The sequence below is a fragment of the Arvicola amphibius genome, chromosome 7 (assembly GCF_903992535.2).
Source record: "Arvicola amphibius chromosome 7, mArvAmp1.2, whole genome shotgun sequence".
In the NCBI taxonomy this organism is placed as follows: Eukaryota; Metazoa; Chordata; class Mammalia; order Rodentia; family Cricetidae; genus Arvicola; species Arvicola amphibius.
In genome coordinates this window covers 136368223-136392459 of record NC_052053.1, presented here as the reverse complement: position 1 = coordinate 136392459, position 24237 = coordinate 136368223, and the positions used below count along the sequence as shown (strand labels likewise).

Here is a 24237-nt window from a genome sequence, read left to right as displayed (position 1 = left end):
TTTTTATATTTATTAATAACAAAAGCAACCGACTCATCTTATATTTTAAGTAGTAAAAATGAACATAGGATACACCACAAAATAAAGCCATGTTTTGCTGCGGTAATCTGATTTTCTGTCGGTGATGCTATTCAAATGTAAATAACCAAATTGTTCTTAAGCACAAGGACTAGACAGGGGGCTCAGCTCTTAAGAGCACTTGCTGCTCTTGAAGAGGATCTCGACTCAGCTCCCAGTACCCTCACGCTCACAACTGTCCCTCACTCCAGTTCCAAGGGACTTGACATCCTCTCTGGCTTTCATGCATGCTGCACCTATGTGATACACATAAGTACACACAGGCAAAACACTCATACATATAAAATATTTTTTAATTGAAAAGTTTCTTAGGAAAATATCAAAGACTATACATTATTAATAACCTCCAAAATTGTTGACAGAATGCTAGTTAAGAAGGTATTAGCTAGTATTGTCTGTATGCAGACTCTTATAATAACACTGATGTCATGGTTGGTAAAAAAAAAAAAAAAAACATATCTATTACTATGTCCTAGTCAAAAAAATTACAAGTTAATTTTGGTTTATCTGGCATAAATACCTAGCTATTTAAAGATTTTTCTCCATCATAATAAAACAATCTGCTTAATAATAGGGAGATTTTTATCTCCTATTTTTTTATCCATTATAAAAAACAAAGTTTAGTGAACAGCAAAGGAACAAGAGTTCTAATACATAAACAAGTACTTCCCAAATGTAATTTCAGATGTACAAGAGCCAGAATATTAAGCCATCAAAAGATAATTCATGGGAAAACTGCTGATTCCATGTACTTTGGACAAAGCATAGCCCTAAAAATATGTTTCAGAAGGCTTGCTTGGTATTGTATAACTACTTGGGTTATGTGGTTTTCATTTTTTTTTCATTTTTTTAGTAAACCATTGGTCCTACATTTAATTGTTCAGCACACAGGGAGGTTTTCCAAGCTCCCAAACAGAATCTTATTAAATTCTATTAAAGTTTAGGATGAGGTTTACATGACAATACTACCTAATAATATATAAAAACAGGAGCTTTTAAAATATACATTCAGTGTGTGTCCTATTCAAAACTATATTTATATAAACTTTAGTAAAATTATTGCCTAAAAACCTTTGCCTGAGTTACCAGAAGCAGTTGTGACAAACCTGGCAAACCAGTTTTCAAAGAGGTGGGCTTGTTCTGGGCATGCGCAGTTAAAGCACCTTACAGCGCATGCCCGTGAGGCCCAGGTGTCACAAACTACGACAATGGGCTGCAGAAGACTATCATTGCACTGATTCGCAGTTGATAGCAATGCCTGAGATTTGCAGAATCTCGCATTTGTATTTGAAGATCTCAGATCCTGAAGCACCTCTGTGAGGGATTCCCAATCTTTGTGTTAAAGTATACAGGGTAACTGCTTTCCTTCAACTCGGGATACTGACGTTCTGCTTAACAACTTCCCTACTAGATACCTCCCTCCCTCTCTCTTTTTAACTTTGTTTTGATTTATTCAGTGTGTCTTTCATACCACACATTTTGACCCCCTTCATTTCCTCTTTCCCTTCACATTCACCCTCTGCCCCTGCAACATCTCCACCCCCAAAATAAAATAAAATCTAGGAGAAAAAAGGGAAAAGTTAATACTCTGATCATGGAAGCTGCAGTGAGACACAGTGAGTCACACAGTAAACCCCTTGTCGGTGTATCTTTACTTGTAAGTGTTCGTTACAAAGAATCGCTGGTCTGGTTTGAGGCCTCTGGTTTCTGTTACACCATCAATACTGGGCTCTTACTGGGACTCCTTCTGAATACTCTGTTGTTGTCTGTGTTGTGGAGGACCTGCAGCTCTGCGTCTGCAGGTCAGGCCATGTCACGTGCTCCAGCAGATCATAGACGGGGTGGATGTTGGGACTGGAGATGTCATAACACTTGTTCTGGGCCTAGGCAGCTGCAGGGTTGGTCAGCCTGCCCGTTCTCCCCTGCCCTTACCACCAGGGTGAGCTCCCGCAGCATTGCCCCCACTAATTCACCCCGACAGCAATGAGAAAGGGATGGGGCCAGTTCTGCTTTAATGCCCTCAGAGTCTGTTCTACCCCACTTACACCATCAGGGCCAGCTCTACCGTGTTGCCCTGGTGAGGTGCAGGGGCTACTCTCCCGAGTGCTACAGCTGGTGAGGGGCAGGCACAGTCTTCCCACTCTTCTGACCACGGGGCCAGCTCCTCCCATCAGCCTCAATCATTGATGGGCAGGCAGGAGGGAGCATTTTTCCACCACCCATGCTGCCACGAGACAGATGAATGGGGACAGTTCTCCCATGCTCACAGGTTCGGGGCTGACTAACCCACACCTCGGATGACAGGGTTGGCTATATTGTGCTGCCCTGGTAACATGGAAGGCCTTCTCTCCCGAGTGTTGCAGCTAGTGGGGTTGAGGGGCACCACTTCTATGACCACAAGACCAGCTCTCCCACCTGCCTCAGGCAAGAAGAGTGCTGGGGGTAAGGGCATCTCTCCTCAACCTGTATCACCATATGGCAGGTGAAGAGTGGGGCTAGCTCTCCAGGTTTAGGACATTGGGGTTCAATAGCACTGGCTCTATTGGTGTTGCCTAGGTGAGGTACAGGGCCTGCTCTCCCAAGTGATGCAGCTGGGAGAAGCCAGGGACATGTCTTCAGCTATTGTGATCCCTGCCTCAGGCATTGGTGGTGGGAAGGGGAGGGCATCTTTCCCCCACCTGTGCTGTCACAAGACAGATGGGTAATAGGAATAGCTCTCCCATGCTCACAACCTTGGGGGTGACTAACCCACACCTCTACTATTGTGTACAGTTCTGCCCAAGCAAGGTGCAGGGCCTGCTGGCTCAAGTGTAGCATCCCATGAGGGGCAGGGATAGCTCTCCCACTCCTATGACCATAGGGACAGCTGTCCCACAGGCTTTGATAGTTTGGGGGCATTTCTCCCCAGTTCACGCCACCACATGGCAGATGAGGGGTACAGCTTGGTCTCCCACACTTGTTCTCAGAGTTGGCTCAACTGTCCCCTTGTCAACAGGATCAGCTCTGCTGTGTTGCCCAGAGGAAGTGCACGGCTCACTTTCCCAGTTGTTGCAACTTGTCAGGGGCTCAGCTCCCTCCCCATCTAGAGGCAGTATGGACCAGAGAGGAGGGTATCTACCTCATTCTTACCACCCTACTGCAGCCAAGGGAGGCAGTGCCAGCAATGTTCCTCTCGAGCTTTCAGGGCTTCTCTACTGTCCTGCCTGGGTGAGGCCATATCCTCTTCTGAGTGCTGCAGTTGGTGAGGGGTTGGGTCGCGTCCGCCACCTTCTGCCGATGTTAAGGAGTGAGGGGAAGGGGGCATCTTTCTCTCACCCATCCCACCACATGGTATATGAAAGGGGTGTTACCCATTCTTCCACTCCCAAGCTCTCGGGGCCATTTGCCCATGTCCCTGCACACGGGAGTCAGCTCTATGGTGATGTCCAGATATGGTGTAGGACCCTCTCTCCTCAGCACTTGAGGCAGTGAGGGGAGGGGCCAGTTCTCCCTAGTGTTGCAGCCAGTGGGGTCGGGGCCAACTCTGTCCAGCCCTGTTTCCTCGGCTTTGATGGTATAAGGGTCTAGAGACATCAAAAGAGACAGCGGCTGTGGCAACGCAGGTACTAGATGTAGGTGCTAGCAGCAGCCCAGGCCCATACTTCACCTTAGCCCCAAGTGACAATAGAGTCACTCACCTCAGCCCCTTCCCTTCCTCCCTCTCTCACCTCTTCAGATATGCCTCCGTTCACAGCCGTGAACTATCCCCCACTCCTCCATCCCCGCATATTACACAGTACCTCTGCTTACTCTAATAGTGCCCATCTGACTGGCGCTACAAGGTGCCGATTGGGTCCCTGTTTTCTCCCTGGACCCCAGGGTGGACAAACCCAGACCTGTGCGTGGGTCTCCTTGTCCTGCTCAGTTTGCCAAAATGTTGGGCTGGGTCATGCTTTCTCATCACAAAGAGATCATTATATTGCCCAACCACCTGGGCTTTTGGTTGGTCCAATGATGCTGCTGGGGTCCTGTGGGTGGCCTGGGCTAGAACCCCTAGACCATGTTTTACTGAATTCTGACTGCTCTGTCTGCATGGCATGAGGCTGAGACCCATAGCTTTCTTTTTTTAACAAAAAATTCATCGAGGTATAACATATTTGATAAATAATACATATTTAAATACAGTTTAATAGCATTCACATAAATTATACCTGAAAAAAATAATGTTGGCAATAAAAAGATAAGAATCTCAGTCAACAGTTTTCTTGGACTACTCTAGGATTCTTTCTCAACCATAGAACTCATTTATGAAAAACCGCTGGTCTGATTTCATTCACTGTAGGTTAATTTGTATTTTCAAGGGCTGACTATAAGTGAAATAAAATGTTCATTTTCATCTATTTTCTTGAAGTTGGTATGTTTTAAGACTTTTACTGTGCATTGGTAGTTCATTCCTTTGTTATTGGTGAGTACTGCTCCATTGTTTCGATATCCTACATTTGACTATTGGTGAATGTTTGAGCTGCATTAAAATTGGAGCTACCATAAGCAAATGAGCATTTGGGGTCAGCTTTACTTTCCCTTGTAGTTACCTGTGCACATACAGGTAGCTGTCTAATTTGAGGAAACTTTTCCAAGTCTTTGATTTGTACAGGCACTTTTGAAGAATAAAAGTTCTATTTTTTATTTTTATTCTTCTCTCATATATTACATCCTGACTGCAGTTTTCTTTCCCTACTCGCCCTGTCTACCCCGACCTTCCCTTTCCCCAAATCCACCTTCTCCTTTCCCTTCAGAAAATGGCAGGCCTCCCAGGGATATAAGCCAAACATGGAATAACCAACTGCAATAAGACTATGTACATACACTGTAGCATAAAGGAGAAATACAGTGATATTTTGTTTATGATCTAACAAGTAAAGCCTGCCCGAAGACCAGAGAAGCAAAGCATCCAACCACTAGAGAGCTCTCACCTCTAGAAAATCTTCAGACTGTAAAAAAGAGTTCCTTTCTCATTCTGCCTTCTGTTCCTCTCTAGTGCTGGATTAAAGGCATGTACCACCGCTGCCTGGCCTGTATGGCTGACTAGAATGACTAACTTTGCATTCTGATCTTCAGGCAAGTTTCATTTGTCAGCCTCTCTGGATCTCTGTGCAGGGACACACCTGCCACACACCTAGCTTCAGTAGCTTTCCTTAGTCATGAAGGGGGATTCTATAACCCCTTTCTTCTATTTTTGTCTCTAAACCAGAATAATGTTTCCAAAGCTGCCAAGTTCTGATGTTTTCTGGGGCCAGAATATGGCCTCCTCATTCAATTACCTCTTCATGAGTTTTCTCTTTTTGATGGTTAACCTCACTGTCTAAGATTGGCTATCCTAAAACTCTCTCTGTAGATCAAGCTGGCCTCAAACTCAGAGATCTGTCAGTCTCTGCTATCTGAGTTCTGGGATTAAAGGTGTATGCTACCACCCCTGGCCCTAAGTTTTTTTAATTCTTTTTCATTTTCTTTAATTTCTTTTCAGAAGTTGAAAGCTTGGCTAGGTGGGGTCTTGTCCTGAGGTTATCATTCCCTTTATTTCATTTCTTCATGTTTATCTCCTTAAACACAGGACCTAACGCCATTCCACTCTTAGTACCTTCTTTTCTCCTCTGTTTGTACATTTTGTATTTTTCCTTGCTCAGTGTATTCTTTTTTGTTATAAATCTTCATCAAAATGAACACTAATAATCACAGGACAGAGTTCTGTTTTGAGATTCCTCTGCTAGTGGAATTAATCCAAAACACTTCCATTTTGTTTCAGGCCAACTTTTTGCACAAGGGCAAAAAACAGTCACCAAAATATCATAAAAACAGTTTCTAGGTTACACACCAACGTTACTCAACTCTGAAACCACTTTAACCAGGTCCCTATAGTACAAATTCAGAACCACTGTCTTTCATGCTGCCACGAGTATGGCCAGTTGAGAACTGTTTAAAGCATTACACTGCTTTCCTAATCCAAAGTACCAAAATCCTCATTCCTCTGAACAAAAGCATGGTCAGGCCTATCACAGCAATTCCCCACTCCTGGTACCAACTTTTGTCTTAGTTAGGGTTTCTACAACTATGAAGAAACACCATGACCACAGCAACTTTTATAAAGGAAAACATTTCATTGGGACTGGCTCACAGTTTAGAGGTTTGGTCAATTATTATCTTGGCAGAAAACCTGGTAGCATGGGGGGCAGAAATGGGGTTGGTGAGGTAGGTGGCAGAGAGTTGAAGTGTGAATCTACTATTCAGCCAAGATTATATTAACAATCTCTAGTTCATATCATTCGACAAAGTGCAGAGAAAATACTCCATACCCCTCCTATCTTGGTGAGTCCAAAGAGTTGTACTTTATTTATTTTCTGTCCTTACATACATTACAAAGCCAAAACTATCTTTTTTTTATGTTCTCATCCTTATACACTTTCCACGTCTTTTGTGAGTTTCTTTTCTGAGCTTGTCAAGAAGGAAAATTGTAACTATCTAGTCTTCAATTCCACTAGAGACCAGAGAAGGAAATAATATCTTAGTAAACAGGAAGTGCAAGCAAGTAACTTCCAAAATGTGAGAAATGACAGAAACATCTGACTGCCTAGACAGTCACTCCAGGTTTCTCTGTAACATTGGAGCAGCAGTCTTTGTTCTACAGGCCTAGAATATCTGTAAGAGTTTTTTATAAAGCAGGATATTCTGAAGGGCTGTCTTACTTTATCTTCGCAAAGTTCAGCAGTCCCTTTCATTTATGTCCTGCTTGTCCAATTCAGACAGCACTGTCAGAAGTCCAGGCAGAGACAGTTTCTTTCCCAGTGGCTAAGTTTTGGCACAATGAAAGTAAACTCCATATGGAGTTTCTTCAATGCCCATCATCTCTAAAGTAGATTGGTGCTACCAGGAACAGGCATGTATCAATTTCATAATAAAAAAACAAACCTATATTATTTAAAAATTTAAATGCCATATTCTGTAGATCTCTGAAGTATTTGAGGACCACCTGTCTATCTAAAATATCTCTGTTTGACATTGAAAAAACACCTAGTATGACAAGATTGATTGCAATAGGTAACTACTAAGTTGCATTTATTGATTATCCTAAAGAGTTTGCAATAATAACTTTCAAGGACTAGAAATTTGTATTACATTATTAAATGAGCTGTATAGGTACAATACCTTGAACAAGATTAGAAATGTACGTACAGTATGTCCTAACAAAAATAACCCTAAATTTGTATCAATATACAAAAATATATTAATGTAAAATATTTTAAATTAGTAGTTGCCTTTTTGGTTTTAAAGTAGATTTAATAATCTACCCTTTTATCCTATTTCTCTTTCCCCCCCTTTTTTTTTAAGAATGAGATCCTTAAATCTAATCTTCTTTGTTCAGCTTTTTTTTCCTGACCATTAACAATAACAACTTGTAACTAAGCCCCCTAAACAATGACAAATATCCATGACCCACTGAACAACTGAAAACTTCCTGTCCCATCCCTTGGGAATGTGGATGTCATCTTCTTAAAATTACTTCCTACTGCCTGGGGGTGATGGAATCTTTAGGGGACCCTGAAAAACTTGATATAGTTAGCAAGTCCTGGGAGAGCTAGCTATATCAATGTTGTCTAATATCTGCACAATGGGAAAATGCAGGCTTTATCTCAAGTCCTGGCTAGAGTAGTCTGTGTGGCTAGACCATCTCAGCTAGCCATGCTGAAATTGTCCTAAGACGTTTATAGTCCAAAGCTGATCTTTAGGCGGTATTACCACAATGCAGTTGGAATAATCATCGTGGGGTTCCATCTTCCCTTTGGAGACTTCAAAGGTCACTTCAAGGCATGGTCATGGTTCACTGTAGAAAAGTTAAACATTTTAAATGTTATATGCAGCAGAACTTGAAGAGGTTAAAGAACCATAATTTGTTATATACATCCAGAGTACAAAACTTAATTCCTTTTTATCTGATAGAGACCCAAACCTGAAATCATGTACAGGAAGCCAGACGAAGTCTTTTTCTAGAAGTAGTTAGTACTCTACATGACCATTAATATCCTGACAAAAAGTTTAAATATTAATCCTATAAATTTTGAGAAAGTATTTACACCTAAGGAAAGTTTTAAAGAGTCAAATAAAACTAAAGAACTATGAGATTAGTGGCAAAAAAATACTCCCTAAATTTTGGGTTTTCTTCTGTCTCATATCAGGTAAGTCTTTGACATGATACAGAGATTCTGGATTTTCCTTTAACAAACATTTAAACAAGGATTTAGAGAAGGAGAGAACCGCACTCTAACTCCGAAGTCAGCTTTAATTTTTAATTGAACTGGGACTACAAAAAGACCATATGCATTTTGTATCTGAAGAGAACAGCAGAAACAAACATTTGGGAAGATTTGTGGCATTTTATCCTGTTGAGATATGCTATATCAATAGGCCAATTTATTCTTTTTGGGACATATTTTCTTAGCTGGATGTCTTCATTCTTCTGAAAAGACAAAAACAAACTCCTGCCTCAACTCTATAACTTTGAGAAGGTTCCCTTTTGGTAAGTTATATCTGATCAAATTAAAAGCATTTGTTAGTTTTATAAATTAGTTTAGACTGAATGGTCATGCTGCCTGATGAACTATCACCTCTTCTAATTAATAGGTTTTTCTTGTTCAAATCTAATCTTCATCAACTTTGATGGTATCCATAGCTTTTTTCTCCTGAGGAAACAAAAGTAAAACCTCTTCCCCAATGTAACACATAAAAAGGTCAACACATCTTTAAAGTCTTCAAGATCTTCAATGACAATATCATTTATTTATATTTTTAACTTTGGTCTTTGATCATTTATAGAAGTTTACCAAAATATTTGCTGCTTTATGATTTCTTCTGAAATTTTTATTTTATCTTCTAAAGCTATTCTATCATCCAGAGCAGAATGTCTTTTTTTTTACAATGGGCATTAGGTCCTTTAATTGCTCTGTGAAAAGTTTCTTCCATGATGACAGGGAATGACTGAGCCAAATTGATATGGAGACCTGTGAGACACCACCCAAGGCATTCACTGATGGCCAAGGGTTGCCTTTCCTGGTTCTTGTTGGTCTACATTTATTGGTCCAATGTTGGTCTTTGCCACACCTTCTGCATCCCATCCTCCAGATGGGAGAGATATTCTGTTTAGATTATATATATATATATATATATATATATATATATATATATATATATATATTTAAATAGTTGACATTTTGATTTTTCTTCAAGCCTCTGGAAATCACCTCTCCTATGCAAGCAACACAATGGTTATGAGATTCCACATTGATTGTATGTCAGATCTATTACTCTATGGCTTCTGATCTTGCCTTTAAAGACCTAATTACTCTTATGCATTGTGAATTAGCATTTTCAAAATCCAAAGACTCAATTATTATTTGTCTAGCTTCTGAATTTGGTATCCTTCTATTTATTGCTGAAGTCTATCTTTGCTTAAAAAAAATCAGTGGTTTCTTTTGTGCCCTGAAAACTTTAGTAAATGACACTCTTCTTTTTCTGACTTCTTCAGTTTTGTTCCAAGCACTGAAAACTGCTGAATGGCATAGAGCCATGGTGTGGCCATCATACAGAAACTGTCTTTGTACGTCAGCATAACCGTCCTCTCCAAGAAGTTGGTCTTGGGAGATTTCAATACCCCTAGTCCTTCTTCATTGTTCAATGGTCCTAGCCTTGTCTTTCCACCAGATCTTCCAGTACAATTGAGGACCAAGTTCCAATACTACTGTAACCAGTCTTGTAGGACAATTCTGTTACTAATTGACCATGAATTTAACATCTGTTTCACAAAAAGGTAAATGCATACCATATGAAATTATTGCTTCTTTAAATTTCCTCAAATCTAACATTTCAGCTCTTGGATAGCTTTGGGGATACCTGTCATTTAGCAGTTCTTGTAAGGTGACTGGATAAATTAAGGTTGTTTGAAAACCTTGGCCTGTTCCTCATTAACCTTATACTGTAATGCTGAGAATGGTTCTCCTTTAAATGCCTCTGTCTGGATCTGAATATCTCTATGATCTGTTTTAATAAATTTTTCTAAGACTTGTATCTTGGCACTCATATCAACGAACATTTTTAGGAATAAAGCAAGAATAAGAAAACCAATAATGAGCCGGGTGGTGGTGGCACACGCCTTTAATCCCAGCACTCGGGAGGCAGAGGCAGGCAGATCTCTGTGAGTTCGAGACCAGCCTGGTCTACAAGAGCTAGTTCCAGGACAGGCTCCAAAAGCCACTGAGAAACCCTGTCTCGAAAAACCAAAAAAAAAAAAAAAAAAAAGAAAAAGAAAACCAATAATGTTTATAATTGTCATTATGTAAATCCCATCTCAGTTCATCATTTAATTGGTCTGTTTTTAAACCATTCATTATGTAATCATACAGAAACCTAACTCCCTCCATTGTAATTGTATTTCCCATTTTCGACGTAGGGAAAAAACTTTTTTAAAAAACTAATTCTCCCTTTAAGAATTCTCAATTACCTGAACAAGTCTGCTGACAATGACGGTGAAGTGGGAGGCTGCTGCTGCTGTGTAGAACAGTAGAAGCCCCAGCCAGTTTTCAAGGCAGCCACCTAGTTTGCCAGCATCCCAAGGAGGAGGTACAGGGAAAGACCCACTATCCACTGGGAGAGGGAGCCCGCTGTCTGGAAAATGTACACATGGGATTGGGGGGAAAGCATGTGCAGCAGGAGTTGTCTAAGGGCAGAACTGGCTGGTGTAAGGGGCTAACTCTGGGCATTTGGAGCCCAGAAGTCTGTGGAGTTTGCTGCAGAGAGGCTGCAACAGAAAAATCCCAGGCTTGCTCTGAGGAATTGAAGGATGAATAATGAAAGCCTAGCTGGTGAGGTAGAGACTCCACTCTGGCTGCTTGCAGCTCCAGCCTGTGTTGGTGGTTGCAAAGTGACAGGCAAGTGGCTTTTTTTTTTTTTTGTGAATTCATGCCCTAAAAGTCGGATTACAGATGAAATATTAACCTAGTCGGTCTTATCAATAAAAGCCCAGAGTCAGATATCGAGGTAAACACAGAAATACCAGGGAAGCAAAAGAGCAGCCACAGTCTCTTCTTCCTCTTGCCTCCGACTGAAAGGGGTCAAGATCCTGTCTCCTCCTAGTCTTATCGTTTCATCTCCCTGCCCAGGATTATCACTTCCTGTCTTCTCTCCGTATAGACCTTCAGACCTCTGTGCTTAACTAGTGGCTAGCTATGCCCTCTAGTCTCCAGGGAGGCTTTATTGTCAGAACACAAACAAAATATCACAACAGAGAGTTCTACATCTTGATCTACAGGAGCAGAAGCTGACTGTGTACCACATTGGGTGTAGCTTGAGCATATGGGACCACAAAGACCACCCCCATGGTGACAAACTTCCTCCGATAAGGCAATACCTACTCCAGCAAAGACACAATTCCTAATACTTCCATTCCCTATGGGCCAAGCATTCAAACACATAAGTCTATGGAGGGCCATACCTATTCAACCACCACAACATCCCTCTTGATTAATTTTGGTTTGAAGTCTATTTTGTCACCTATTAGAATGGCTAAACCAGCTTGATTATTTGGTCCATTTGCTTGAAAAATCTGCATTGTGAACAGCTGTGTGGTTCTGTATCAATTGACATCTGCTGCAAAGAAAAAAAAAGAGAGATCTTCCTTAATGAGGACAACCCACCAAATTTTGATTAGATTTAATGTTTTAACTACAACAAGTCTCTCCATGTATTGATTTTTATCCTAATCAGTTTAAATAGCACTTTCATGATAACAAAATTATTTACATGTCAAGCAAGTGACCATCTTCATGGGCTTTACCAATGAGGGCAACACTAGAGTAGATGCGTTGTGTGCCTGCCTTTCCTGCATAATCTCTGCAAGTTCAGGCCTGTGGCTGTGTGTATACACACACACACTAAGTGCTCTAATTTGAGACTAGTTTGAATACTTAGCTCAAAAATTGCATTTACAGTCTCATGCTGATTTTTTTCTCTTTCTATAAATATCATCAATCTCCTATGTAAATACTAGGTAGACAGGCAAAGTTAAAGTCATCACAGTCAAGGAAGATTTAGAATAAAGCAAATCCTGAAATATCTTGTTTTGTCTATAAAATACAGATCAATCATTGGAATCTTTAAAAAAAAAAACACTTGTTATTTTTCCCCAAATGTTGTGTGTGTGTTATATGTGTGTATGTATATGTATGCTCACATGCGTGTAGTTGCAAGTGTTATGGTTTTAGTCCCTGGTCCCTTTAAGAGACAAGCCACGCCCACTCCCCCATCTGCTGAGGCAGGCTGATCTTCAGCTTCCGGCCTGAGCTTGCTCTCTTTCCCATCTTCCTCTTGGAGAAGCAGCTTTGCTTCTGCCTCTCTCCCCAGTTCTCCGCTCCCCCCTCCCTCCCCCTTCTCCCTTTCCCCCTTCGTAACTCCTGAATAAATATTCAAACTCACTCTGCAAGTCATGTCTATCCACGTCTCTGTCTTCTGCCCGCCCGCCATGTGTCTCCCTGCCTGGGACCAGCCACTGCTCTAAGACCGGCAGCCTTCTCTGCCAGGGACTGGCTGCTCGCAGGGCCCGCTGTCTGCCACAGGACCCGCTACTACCATTTGGGACCTACAGCATTTCTGCTGCCTACTGCCGCCTGGGACCCATTTTTTAAAAGAACAACAGCAAGTATATGAGCATATATGCACACATGTGGGTTGATACTGAATGTCTTCCTCTTTCTCTCTCTACTTTACAGGCAGGGTCTCTTCTTGAACTGCGGGATCAGCATTCAGGCTGGTCTGAGAGCCAGTTTGCTCTAAGTATTCCCTGACTCGTCCTCCCTAAACTAGGATTACAGGAAAGCCTCCTCATTCACCCAGCATTTATATGGGCACTGGAGGGCTGAACTGTAGTCTTCATAATTGCCTAGGACTTTGCCAAGAAGCCGTATCTCCAGTCTAAACCTACTCTCTTAAAAATACGTATTCACATTCACATTAAATTGTCCCCACCACTTTAGTGTGCCCAACATCTTATAACTTGGCCTTTAAAGAAAAAGGAAATTATGATGTGAAAAACACATAGAATAAAAATAAATTTTATTAATAAAGAAGAAAGATCTTTAAAAAGGAAAAAGAAAAAGGAGGAAATTGACCATACGATTAGCAATACAGCATCACAGCATGTATCCGGAACTACAAGTAGAAGTGAAGGATTATAATTAACCAAACCAGGCTGCTACTTCAATGTCAGCTAACCATGGGGGAGGGTGGCCGATGAAATCAGGGGACTAGAATCTCAAATACTGGTAGGAAAAATTATACTCAGTTTTGAAGCTTTGGGAGACTAGATGCACGTGTGGGATAGAAACAGACAGGCAGGAGATCCCAGAGCAGTTACATTGACCCAGCCACCTGGGTGAGGCCCCAACTTTAAAAGAGTCTGAGTCAACAATGAATGGGACAGCCAGTGTAGATTGAAGTGATTTCCTCAGATTTGGGTCTTAGAATTGCGTTAAATCCCAAAGGAATGTATAGAAAGAGGTCACCCGGTAAGGCATAGAAAACAGAAAGTTATCGAACAGTTTGAACAAAGAAGATGACCTAGTGTGAAAGAAATAAAAGAACTTAGCTTAAAACTTGAAATTTCCATGTGGCATAGAGCACTTCCGTGAGTGGCGCCTGAAGGTGACCATCCTTCAGGACCCACAGAGACACACATGCTAACACTTCCTCCATGATAACCGTCTTCATCCATGATGCTAACCAGTACGGAGATGCCGTAATCCTCAAGTGATAGCCATGCAAAACCACAAAGAGGCTAAAGACAGTGGCAGAATAACCAAAAATCCCTGTCAAAAAGCAGTGAAATGGTTCAGAAGTCTTTCACTTCAAAGTTGTTGGCTCTGGAAGAGCCAGCATTTTTAAGCTTAAGTAAATCCCTTAAATTTAGAAGAAATAATGGAGGATAGAAATAAATCTAAATGATACCTTTGGCATCAATACCTTAGCTTATTTAATAAAAAATATTGGATGAACCTAATGTAATATTCTTCACTGAAGATGATAGTTTCCAAAGAAAATGTGAATAAAATTCAAGATACATATTTAATATGGCTACAAAAAGGTTGAAAAATTATTATGCAAGGCTCTGTGCTGATATCACAAGGATGCCATTATTTTCAAGAAAGCAGTGTTGGGGACCAAACCCTAGAGTTCTGGTTGAATTCTGACTCAACCATTTGGAGTGTCACTTGCAAAATGAGGAACTGGGTAACTAGTCTGCATTTTATTGAGGTGTTAAATAAAAAATGCTTGTTGTATATACTTAGAATGTAGCAAGTCAGTGTACGTGTTACTATTATTACTATTGTTCCAGTCCTGGGTAAGTCCCAGAGGAGAATAAAGTGAATATCAAGCATAACTCAGATTATATATTTCAAAAACCTATTTACTCAATGCCTACAAGGTGCTGGCAAATCATCTGAAAATTAAAGATAAACCATCCAAGATAGTTTATAATCTCTTCAACTGAAACATTTTTGCCCACTATCTATCCCCAATGAAACTTTTATCATCTATATTATGATATGTAGTAGGGACTAATTGGTTCCACAAATGGCCCAGGATGAGGTCCTTGATGTCAACCATGTCTGGAGGCAGCAACTCCCCAAATCTCATTTAATAATTCAGTCTGAACACTCCTAGCTACAGCTCTGTCGGTTCAGATGCCAAAGATCAAGAATGCCGGAGAGTTTGGGACAATGGGGATGAGCAGGATGGTAACTCATGCGGAAGACAAAGAAGAAAGACTGAGCTGGAAAAAGCTTGAGACTTTAGTGCCATAATAAGATACCTATGAAAGGAGATAGAGGCACGGTCAGGATGAAATATGAAGAGTCTCGCACTGTGACACAGAGTGAAAAGAAGAAACATCAGCATAACATGGGGGAAATGCCTGCAGAGCTCTGCAGTGGGCAGGAGGGGTGGGGTCCCAGCACTCTCATGCCCTAGGGATGCCTTGGTGTGTATGGTGCTGCAGTAGAGATAGCTTGATGCAGTCATTGAAACTGGAGAAGAAACCCAGGACATTTAATTCCATGGCCAGCATTCAGAGTTCACATTATACTAAAGAAATCTCAGAGTTAAGAAGTAAATATGTTTTGTGTGTGGCAGTTTATAAGCTGTGGAAAAAAATAACAAAGTAAGGGAATCAGGAGACAGCAGACAAAGGAAAGAGATTGCTTTGTTTGGGGTAATAAGGAACCATCTTATCTAGTACAGAGTGATCCTCTGGGGATCTGTGATTATCAAGGCAAATGCTGTAACAAAATCATCTGTGTGAGTATCTGGGGGGAAAGTTATCACAGTCAGATGTGGAAAGGTACCAAGGCAGATAAACCAACTCAGCCATAGAAGGTTAAAGGAGAATGTGTTCTTACACGCTTTAGCATTGATTGACACGTAGCACCCAAAGTGATATACTTACTTAGTGTCTCTATTTGTCTAATAGCCATACTAAACTTACAATGTTCCAAGCTGACTTTGTCTTTACCCTCTCTCAAATTTCCCCTTTCTGCGAACTCAGAACTTAAGATCATCTCTGATCCCTCCTCATTCCTCCACACTCCATATACATGTACCAGCAAATCTTGATGCATTTTCTTAAGAACACATGCAGAATGCAGCCCTTCAATGTTACTACAACTCCCAATACCCTGAGATTCTATGGCAGCTCTGCAGATGTCCTTATTCCCTCTGTCTTGTTGAGTTTATTCCCTATATATTTGCTTAATGGGAAAAAAGCACTCTAATGTTCCCATCTTTGCTTAAAGTCAAACTCAAGGTCCTTAAGTGACAGAAAGGCCTGTCATTGAACAATGTTGTCTGTCATCACACCAAACTCAATCCTGTCACTCCTTCCTTCCCCCTCTTCTTTCTGAGGCAGAACCTCCCATGATAGTCCTCCAATATCCAAGTCAGCCTCACACCTAGTCTTGTCTCTGAGTCAGTTCTCTCTGCCGATGATGTTTTCCTACATCTGCAACTGAACCAAGATTCTAATTGCCTTCAAGTATTTATTAAAGTTTTACCCTTTTCTTTGGGAGCCTCTTAAGAGCAGTAATTTGCCCCCAACTTTCCAGTGTTCCCCAACAACCCTTTTATCCTGAATATCTTACATAGTTCTTCACCCTCAGTACTACAGGAAATACTTGTATTAAGTTTTTTCTCTTGTTCAGTGGCTCACACCAAACTTTAAGATCCATGCCATAGGGATCAAGGACACCATCAACAGTCAATAAACCTTTTAAATGTTTATTGTATTTTAAATGTACTGCATAGTACATTTAGATGATAGCGGAATAGTATGTTAACTATTCTGCTATATATTGATACAAGAAATATGTTAATATTCAATTGATCACAATATTTTGAATTTTACTTTTTTATTAAATAATTGTATCTTCAAACACATTAGGTCAAAGCAAATGAAATGATCCATTTTTTTAGCTAAAAGTAAATTGAAGCAGGTTGTTTCATATATTTTAACTTCATTCCAGTATTTTTCTGTATCATAAATAGTATAAGAGTAAACCCCTTTGAAATGTATTAAGTTACAAAATCACACAGCATTTAATCTACAAATGTACAAAAATACTTAACTTTAAGGATGAACATAAGAGCTATAAATTTTATTACAAAGGAAAATCACTATTAAAAAGTAATGTACAAAAATACAGCATAGGAAATGAGAAAAATGGAAATTATTTGAGGGCACTAGTTTATAGCAACCTGGGGGATATTTTTTTCCTTCACACCTCTCTAATTTCCACATTTTCAAACAGTGAAGAATTTGGATAGGGTTCAATCAATAACTAAGTACTAATATAGTTGAAAGTTTGGAAAATAGATTTATCCCAAAGGCTAACAGAAACAACTTTATTGCAGGTGAAGAAGAAAAGCCTGAGGCAAATAATGTAAGAACTTATTTGATGCCATTTTCAAACGATGCATTTACAAAGATGTTAGAAGACCGTCTGCTTAAATTGGTTTCTCCTGCTGTTTTTGTTTGGTGCTTGGTGCTAATTCAAAGTAGGGCACTTTCAAACAGTTCACTTCCAGCTAATGTGCTACTCTTCTGTATCTGGAAGGTTCTGCTTTGCCTACTGGAGGTGCCCTGCCCTGGTCTCCTGTGACTCCACCCTCCCCTTGGACAAGTGTCAGTAAACCACCACCTAAGCACCCAGTGCCAGACTCCCTGATACCCACTTTCATATGTAAAGCATCTTCATTTACATACAGCCAAAGCTTCTGGAACACTACAGTGGCAGAGTTGAGTCATCTTGGCGGAGACTGCACAGCCAGCAAAGCAAGCATGTACTATCTGGTCATTTTCAGGAACTGTTTCCAGACTCCCATAAAGTGAAGTTCCATCTAGATGGCTAATTCTAGCTCAGCAAGACATCCACACCCTGTCTGGAGACAGAGAAAAAGGAAAAAAAAAAAAGGCCAAGTCGGGGGAACCCATGGAACCACTTATATTGCGTGTGCCGTGACTCTTCGTCTTTTTCTGACATGTACTGACATAAAGACAAGTTCATTTCTAGGTGGCAGTGGCTTTAGTGAACCCCAGGAAAAGGAGCAACTTTAGGATGGTGTTGTGGGAGGGATAAGCCCCCACAACAGCTGCCTACTTCACTGGTTTAGACAAACTAGTCAGTGCAATTCTTGATATTGAAAAGCACTTCAAAAGTAAAACCTTGCTTTAGGACTTAGTCTGTTCCTCTCTGACTTCTACTTATCTGTAAGACAGCCAGAACTTTGGGGGTAGTGATAGTCTAAGGAACAAGCCGTTAAACGCTGAATCTGCAGTCAGTGGCTGAAACGTGGGTGCTCATCATTGTTCCTGTGCAGTTTCCTCTTCTGCTCTGTGCACCTCCAGAAATCTCTATCAGGAACTACAGGTTCAGTTGCTCTGAGCACATTGTGCTCCTCCTCTATGCCTCTCCTCCTGTGCTGTACATATATAAACACAGAAGCAAATACACCCTGGACAGCTCCACATTCATCTTAGTGAGACCACCTGTTAGGTATGTCAGTGAGTACACACACAGGTTTAGCACAGGGCAAGAGGAAGCAAGCCTAGGCCACTGTCTAGTTTTGTGTATAAAGCTTTAGAGAATTGGTCTATGCTGGTTACCTTTATGTTACTGTAACAACCTGAGGCAAATAACTTACACAGAATAACAGTTGAGGACATTGAGATGGGATCGTACATCATTGAGTGGAGCAAATGACAGAACAGGTTTGCCTAATTCATAGCCAATAATGAAAAACAAAAAGAAAAAAAAGAGATGGGGGGCTCATGAATCCACTTCAAGGCCACATACCTAATGATCTAAAACATTTCAGAAGGCTCTTAAATTTTCTACCTATTAAAATTTCTACCATCTTTCAAAAGTACCAAGCTGGAGAAGAAGCTTAACCACATGAGCCTCTGGGAGCTCTGCAGATCCAGATGGCAGCAGCAGCCGTGTTTGAGCTTCTGCATTTGTCTGTCGTGTTCTTGCTTCCATGCTGAGTGGAGGCAAAAAGAGAGTTTGTGGCCTAGAAAACCTAGATTCTTCCCCACTGAAGAAAATCTCGTCAGTTCTCGATGGCCACCATTGAAGGGAAGCCTTACTCCTATTTGAACTTGCAAATTTCCTGTTTAAATAGAAACATGAATCTCTTACCCTGTAATAAAAGAACACCCAGTGTGGAGGCCTGAAATTATGAGCCTATTTTCACATTGACCAAAGGTTGGAGAGTTGGAACTTGTTTCTAGTTCCTTCAAGGTTATTGTGCTTCTGCCTCAAAACAAAGGCCCTGCCTAGGTGTTGAGCAGAGAGTTCTGCTCTCTGCGAGCAAAAATCAATCTGTCTCCCCACCCCCCAGTGCCTGCAGTATAAGTCTGTGTTAATGTGTTTGCCTTCCTACATGGATGCTGGAGACCCAAAACTCAGGTCCTTGGGTAACTTTACCGATTTAGCTACCTTTCCAGTCCCTGGCTTTAAATAATTTTTATTTACATGTACATGTCTCTGAGTGAAAACAAAGTGGGCATCAGGCCCCTTGGTACAGTTCTAGATGATTGTGAGCTACCATCTGGGTGCCGGGAACTGAACTCAGGCCTCTGCAGGAGGGTTATTGTCAACAGCTGTGGCTAATAGTTAGCCCTTGTGCTCCAGGAAAGGGGCAGTAGATTGTCCCTACCTCAGACAAGAGTCTAAGGATCCAACTAAGTTCCAGTTCCCTTTATGGAGATAACTTGGGATTCCACCCTGGGAGTGGTTTGCCTAGAGTGTTTTGGTCTAGGATGACTTGTTTTGTTCTAGCAACAGAATAATTAACTATGAATGTAGCTCCCGACTTTCAGTTACTGTGTTCATTTTGTTGTATCCTGTTAATGCAGTCTTTTGTCTTACTCCTGCCTTTTGGGGTCAGGGGTATTTTAAGCAGTTGGAAACTAAACACAGGCGAGTTTTCAGTGCTCAGGGGCATTCCCTCCTGGTACTATCCTAGATATTTTCTCCATTTATTATTTTTATTCACGTCTTCATATTATTTACTATATTTCTAAATCCCCATGCCTTTACCCTGGTGAGAGGTAATTTTTGTTGAGGCTGGTCCTCGACAACCCAGGTAGTTCAGAAATACTCTAATAAAAAAAAAAATAAGGTTAGCAAGAATGATCTCTTCAGTAAATGGTGTTGTTCTGTCTGAATACCTAATTAAGGTAAAGAAATCTAGACCACACCCACTACTTCCCATAAAATGCCAAAATCATGACTAGATTATTGGTTCAACATATGAAGGTTCCTTTTAATGAAAACAAAAAACAAGCTTCTAGGAAAAATGCAGATTTTTAAACAGTCTCGAGAAAACGAAAGAATTAAAGATGATGATTGGGCGTTTGCTGAAAGCAGCTTCTTCTACGAGAGATCGATCACTGAAAGACCCACACCTGAGGTTCCAACCCCCGCAAAGGGACAATCGTCAAAACAGTGCAGCAGTAACATAAGGACGCACACGCAGCTCAAAGGAATGAAACGGAGAGCTAAGAATAAACCTGCACATTCACAGTAAGATAATTTTTCTCAAGTGCTTACTAGAAGGAGGGTGATCTTTTCATCAAATAATGCTGGAAAATTGAATCTCCATATTCAAAAGAGTGAGGTTGGATCTTATATAAAAATTAGTAAAAAGTGGACAAAGTTCATGAATATATGCTATAAATTATGAAGCTCTCAGAAGAAAACGTGAGACAGGAGTCTGAAAATACAAGTTTAGCAATGGTTTCTTGCACATGACACACAAAGGAAGGACAAAAATTTAGATAAATTATCTTCTATGGGAATTCAAATTTTTTATATAAAAACACTTTTTTGCACAGTAATAAAGCAACCTACAGAAGAACAAAATGTTTAAATCCAAAGTGAATAAAGACCTCCTTCCTTCCTTTACATGTTCAAAACAGAACAATTATTGTTTTCAGAGTATTTTTCAGGGATAGACTGTGCTTAAAAGTTCACAATATATAGTCTAAATCATCAAAATATTTTTCCAATAATACTCTCTGAAGAAGTAAAAGAGGAAGTGAAGTGAACCAGTTCCAGTAGACAGAGAACTTAGATTTCCTCAAAGAAAACATAAACATATTTAATAAATACACACGAAGGAATTTAACAGCTCTGATCCATAGCAAACCAAGTGGGCAACCATAACAAAAATCCCTTTCCCTTTAGCATGTCTCAGGGAAACGTAGATTCTTAGCAGAATTATCACAATGTCGGTAAGGGAATGAAGTGGAAATTCAAATAGGAGAAAAGATAAACCTATTAAAGAAGGACACTTTGAAGTAGATCCTGGATCTGAGGATCAAAACAAACAACAAACAAACAAAAAGAATTCAAGAGTATGCTGCATTTTTTAAAAAATATTTCAGCTGATACATAAGAGCATAAAACTTGGAAATACTGATAAGTAATATATATATATGTATATATATGCTAATATTTAAACCACACTAAGCATGTTATCTCTTTAAAAATTTCTTTGTAGTAGAAACTGAAAAATCTTTTTCTTTTAATATTGCTTTTCCCTGCTATGCGCACTAGGAACCCTTGCTTTGGTCACCCTCTGGGAGGTGAGGTAAAGACAGAAGAGAGAGGTTGGAATAGGGGGTTCTGGGAGCTGTCCAATGTACCGAGCGCTTGCCACCGAAAAGAATCTTTGTCTTCTCCCTGAAATCAAAAAGTCTCCGTTTAGATATTTGAAGCTTGCTGTTTCTTCTGACCTATCTATCTTTGAAATTGTTCTTCAGCGTGTTGTTTGCCTGTGTGCTTCTCACAGATCTCAACCCTGCTTGGTTAACTACAGCCATCAATAAACAAACAAACAAACAAACAAAAACTGGAAAATAGAATTTCTGTGTGAAAATTCGGGATATACAAAAATCAGTAAAATTTCATTCTTAATGTATCAAATTTACAATCTCTTGCAATTTTGTGGCTAGCTTCCGACTTTCCCTTAAGAAGAATTCAGTAATTCCCTTAAGTATAATTCTCCCTTACTGCGGCGTGCAAACGGATGGGGGTAGCACAGATCAAAGTGTTGGATTTTTCTTTGTTCAAGAACAAATACTAGACTGGCAATTTAAAAGTTCGAAGACCGACTCCTCTACAGAGGGTGAGCGGTTCTCTGGATTATTGAAGCTAAATCGTGTTTTTGAAAAGAGTCTTGTGGGTTCGGGGAGGAAGGGGGTGGGGACACCACGTGAGTACGGAGCTACTTTGTCCCCTATATACATACAGCAAATGTTCCGAGTCTCCAATTTTTATTTCATTATCACCATAACCTCTTCCCTCAAACACAGCCCTCTACTGTAGAGAATAAGGCCAGGGACGGTAAAGTCAAGTATCACAATTGTCAGGCTGATTGTGTCCAAGCCGACTTCAGAAGTCTGGGTCTGTAACCAGGCAGTGAGTTGTTTGCGGTGCCCTAGAAACAGAGAAAACACCGGTTCCAACAGAGACACTGGGGAATGCGCCCGGCCCCCCTGGTCATGCTTACTTAAGCTAATGGAAGGTCTTGCCTTTCAGCAGCCGCTGCACTGGGATACCAGACAAACAGCTCCCCTCGACCCCTGGCTGGAAGGGCCCCTCTTCTGGACATCATTAAAAGCGCAAGCACTTGCTTCATATCGATTGGCAAATGGCGGCAAGATTCAGGGCTCCTACCCTGAAGCCAAGGAGAAGCCATCGCTGTGGAAAGATTTGGGCTTTGAAGATCCTAACCGAAATTAAAGACCTACATGGAATAAGGAACCAAGAGAACCTTGGTTGGATACAATGATGAGACCAGACACAAAAAAGCACAGCAGGTAAAAACTGGGGGTTGCTGCCAAGAAGGAACTGCCCTGCGTGGTACTACAGAGGAACAATTCTTAGAACCTGAAAGCCTGTTGCCTTGAGCCTTCTATGAGCTTGTCATCTTCTATCAGTTTCCAGAAAAGGGTCTTTGCCCCAGCCTTCCCTCTCCCTGCGAATAATCCTTTCGGCTTAATGTCTCCCTGCGTTTGGTGATGATGCCCCTGAAGAGTCAAGGCCATTAAGAAGCCCCATCCGCCGCTATGCCCTGGGTGCAAGAAAATCAATGGCACAGTCAATGAGCAATGGCCACCTATCCTGAGAGCTGCCTGGACGCTACCATGCTGAACTTCGTCGCAGATCTTTCTTTGGCCTCTCCGAGACACCCTCTCCTCTGCGACTTCCCACCTGGGGTCCCTTTTGGGGACGGAACACTAGGGTTCAGAGAGAGAAGACCCAGGAGGCTGTCGCAATTTGAGGCAACAGACCAGGAGGAAGAGGGGGGCGAAGTGGTCTATGTGGACCGCGAGGAGGAGGAAGAGGAGGGAGAGGAGCGCGAGAGAGTAGCATCCTTGCTGGGCCGCCCCAAAAGGAAAAGGGTCATCACCTACGCCCAGCGCCAGGCGGCCAACATTCGCGAGAGGAAGAGGATGTTCAACCTAAACGAGGCCTTCGACCAGCTGCGCAGGAAAGTGCCCACCTTCGCTTATGAGAAAAGACTGTCTAGGATCGAGACCCTCCGCTTGGCCATCGTCTACATTTCTTTCATGACGGAGCTCCTGCAGAGCAGCGAGAAAAAGGAGGTCCGCTAAGCGTGGACGGGAGGGCCGAGGAGGACCACCACTGCCCTGCTCGCGCCTTTCTCGGAGGAGAGCATTTGAAAGGCAGAGCTATCGCTGGTCTTCTGAGCCTGAGTTTGAGATGGTAAAACCCGCACTCGTGGCGGCTCCGCAGCCAATGTACTGGGGATCGCGCGCAAAAGGGTTTCATAGGGTTGCGCTGGGCAAGTTGGGTGTCCTGGTGGTCAAGGCACTAGGGTTTCTGCGTGGAGCATGCGGCCTTTTCTGAGCTTCCCTAGAGATCCCTCCTCCTTGCTCCTTTCAAAAGTAGAAATAATAAAACAGAACCTTTTCTCACGCACGATTCGTTGCTGTCCCATCGCCACCTCCAGCAGGGGCTTTGCTGTGGCCAGTGCGGGTGAGTTCATCTAAAGCTCAGACCGGGTGAGCAGCCCCCCTGCTACTTTCTTTGGGTATCTTAAGCTTTGCTGGGGCTCGGACTAGTTAGGGGGAGGGAGTGGGCAAAGAAGATGAGCGTAAAGAGGGGGTAAGGTCTCCAGACCAACTCACAAAACGCAACCTCTGAGAAGGATAGTTCTCCCTCCCTCATCGTGCCCTCAACCCAGGGTACAGTGACCCCAATCTTCCTGTCAGGCGGACCCCACCTTGTTACGTGGCAGAATGCCTCAGAGTTAAAAGCAGCCCTTTCAGTGAAAACCACCATTCTGGGGCGGGAGGTGGGGGTGGGGGAGGATTCCTCCGGTCCCACACTCTCAGGGGGCCTCGGGATTAACACTTCCAACAGTTTCCAGGGGGAAGAGCTGCTACCTCTTAAGGAGTCAGGTAACCCTGTGCGCCTAAAACACAGACTTAAATCCTGGTTAGGAAAAGTTTCTTTCAGTCTTCAGCCACCTAGAGACTGTTGGGAAGGCAAATAG

At 41.7% G+C, this 24237-nt stretch overlaps 1 protein-coding gene across 1 annotated transcript; it reads left to right on the top strand.

Annotated features, from left to right (window-relative positions):
- The first annotated feature begins 22825 nt into the window (after positions 1-22825).
- On the top strand, positions 22826-23332 carry Ferd3l (Fer3 like bHLH transcription factor). The gene has a single exon (XM_038338139.1). It carries the CDS (start codon positions 22826-22828, stop codon positions 23330-23332), a length of 507 nt encoding a protein of 168 aa, XP_038194067.1.
- The last annotated feature ends 905 nt before the right edge of the window (positions 23333-24237 follow it).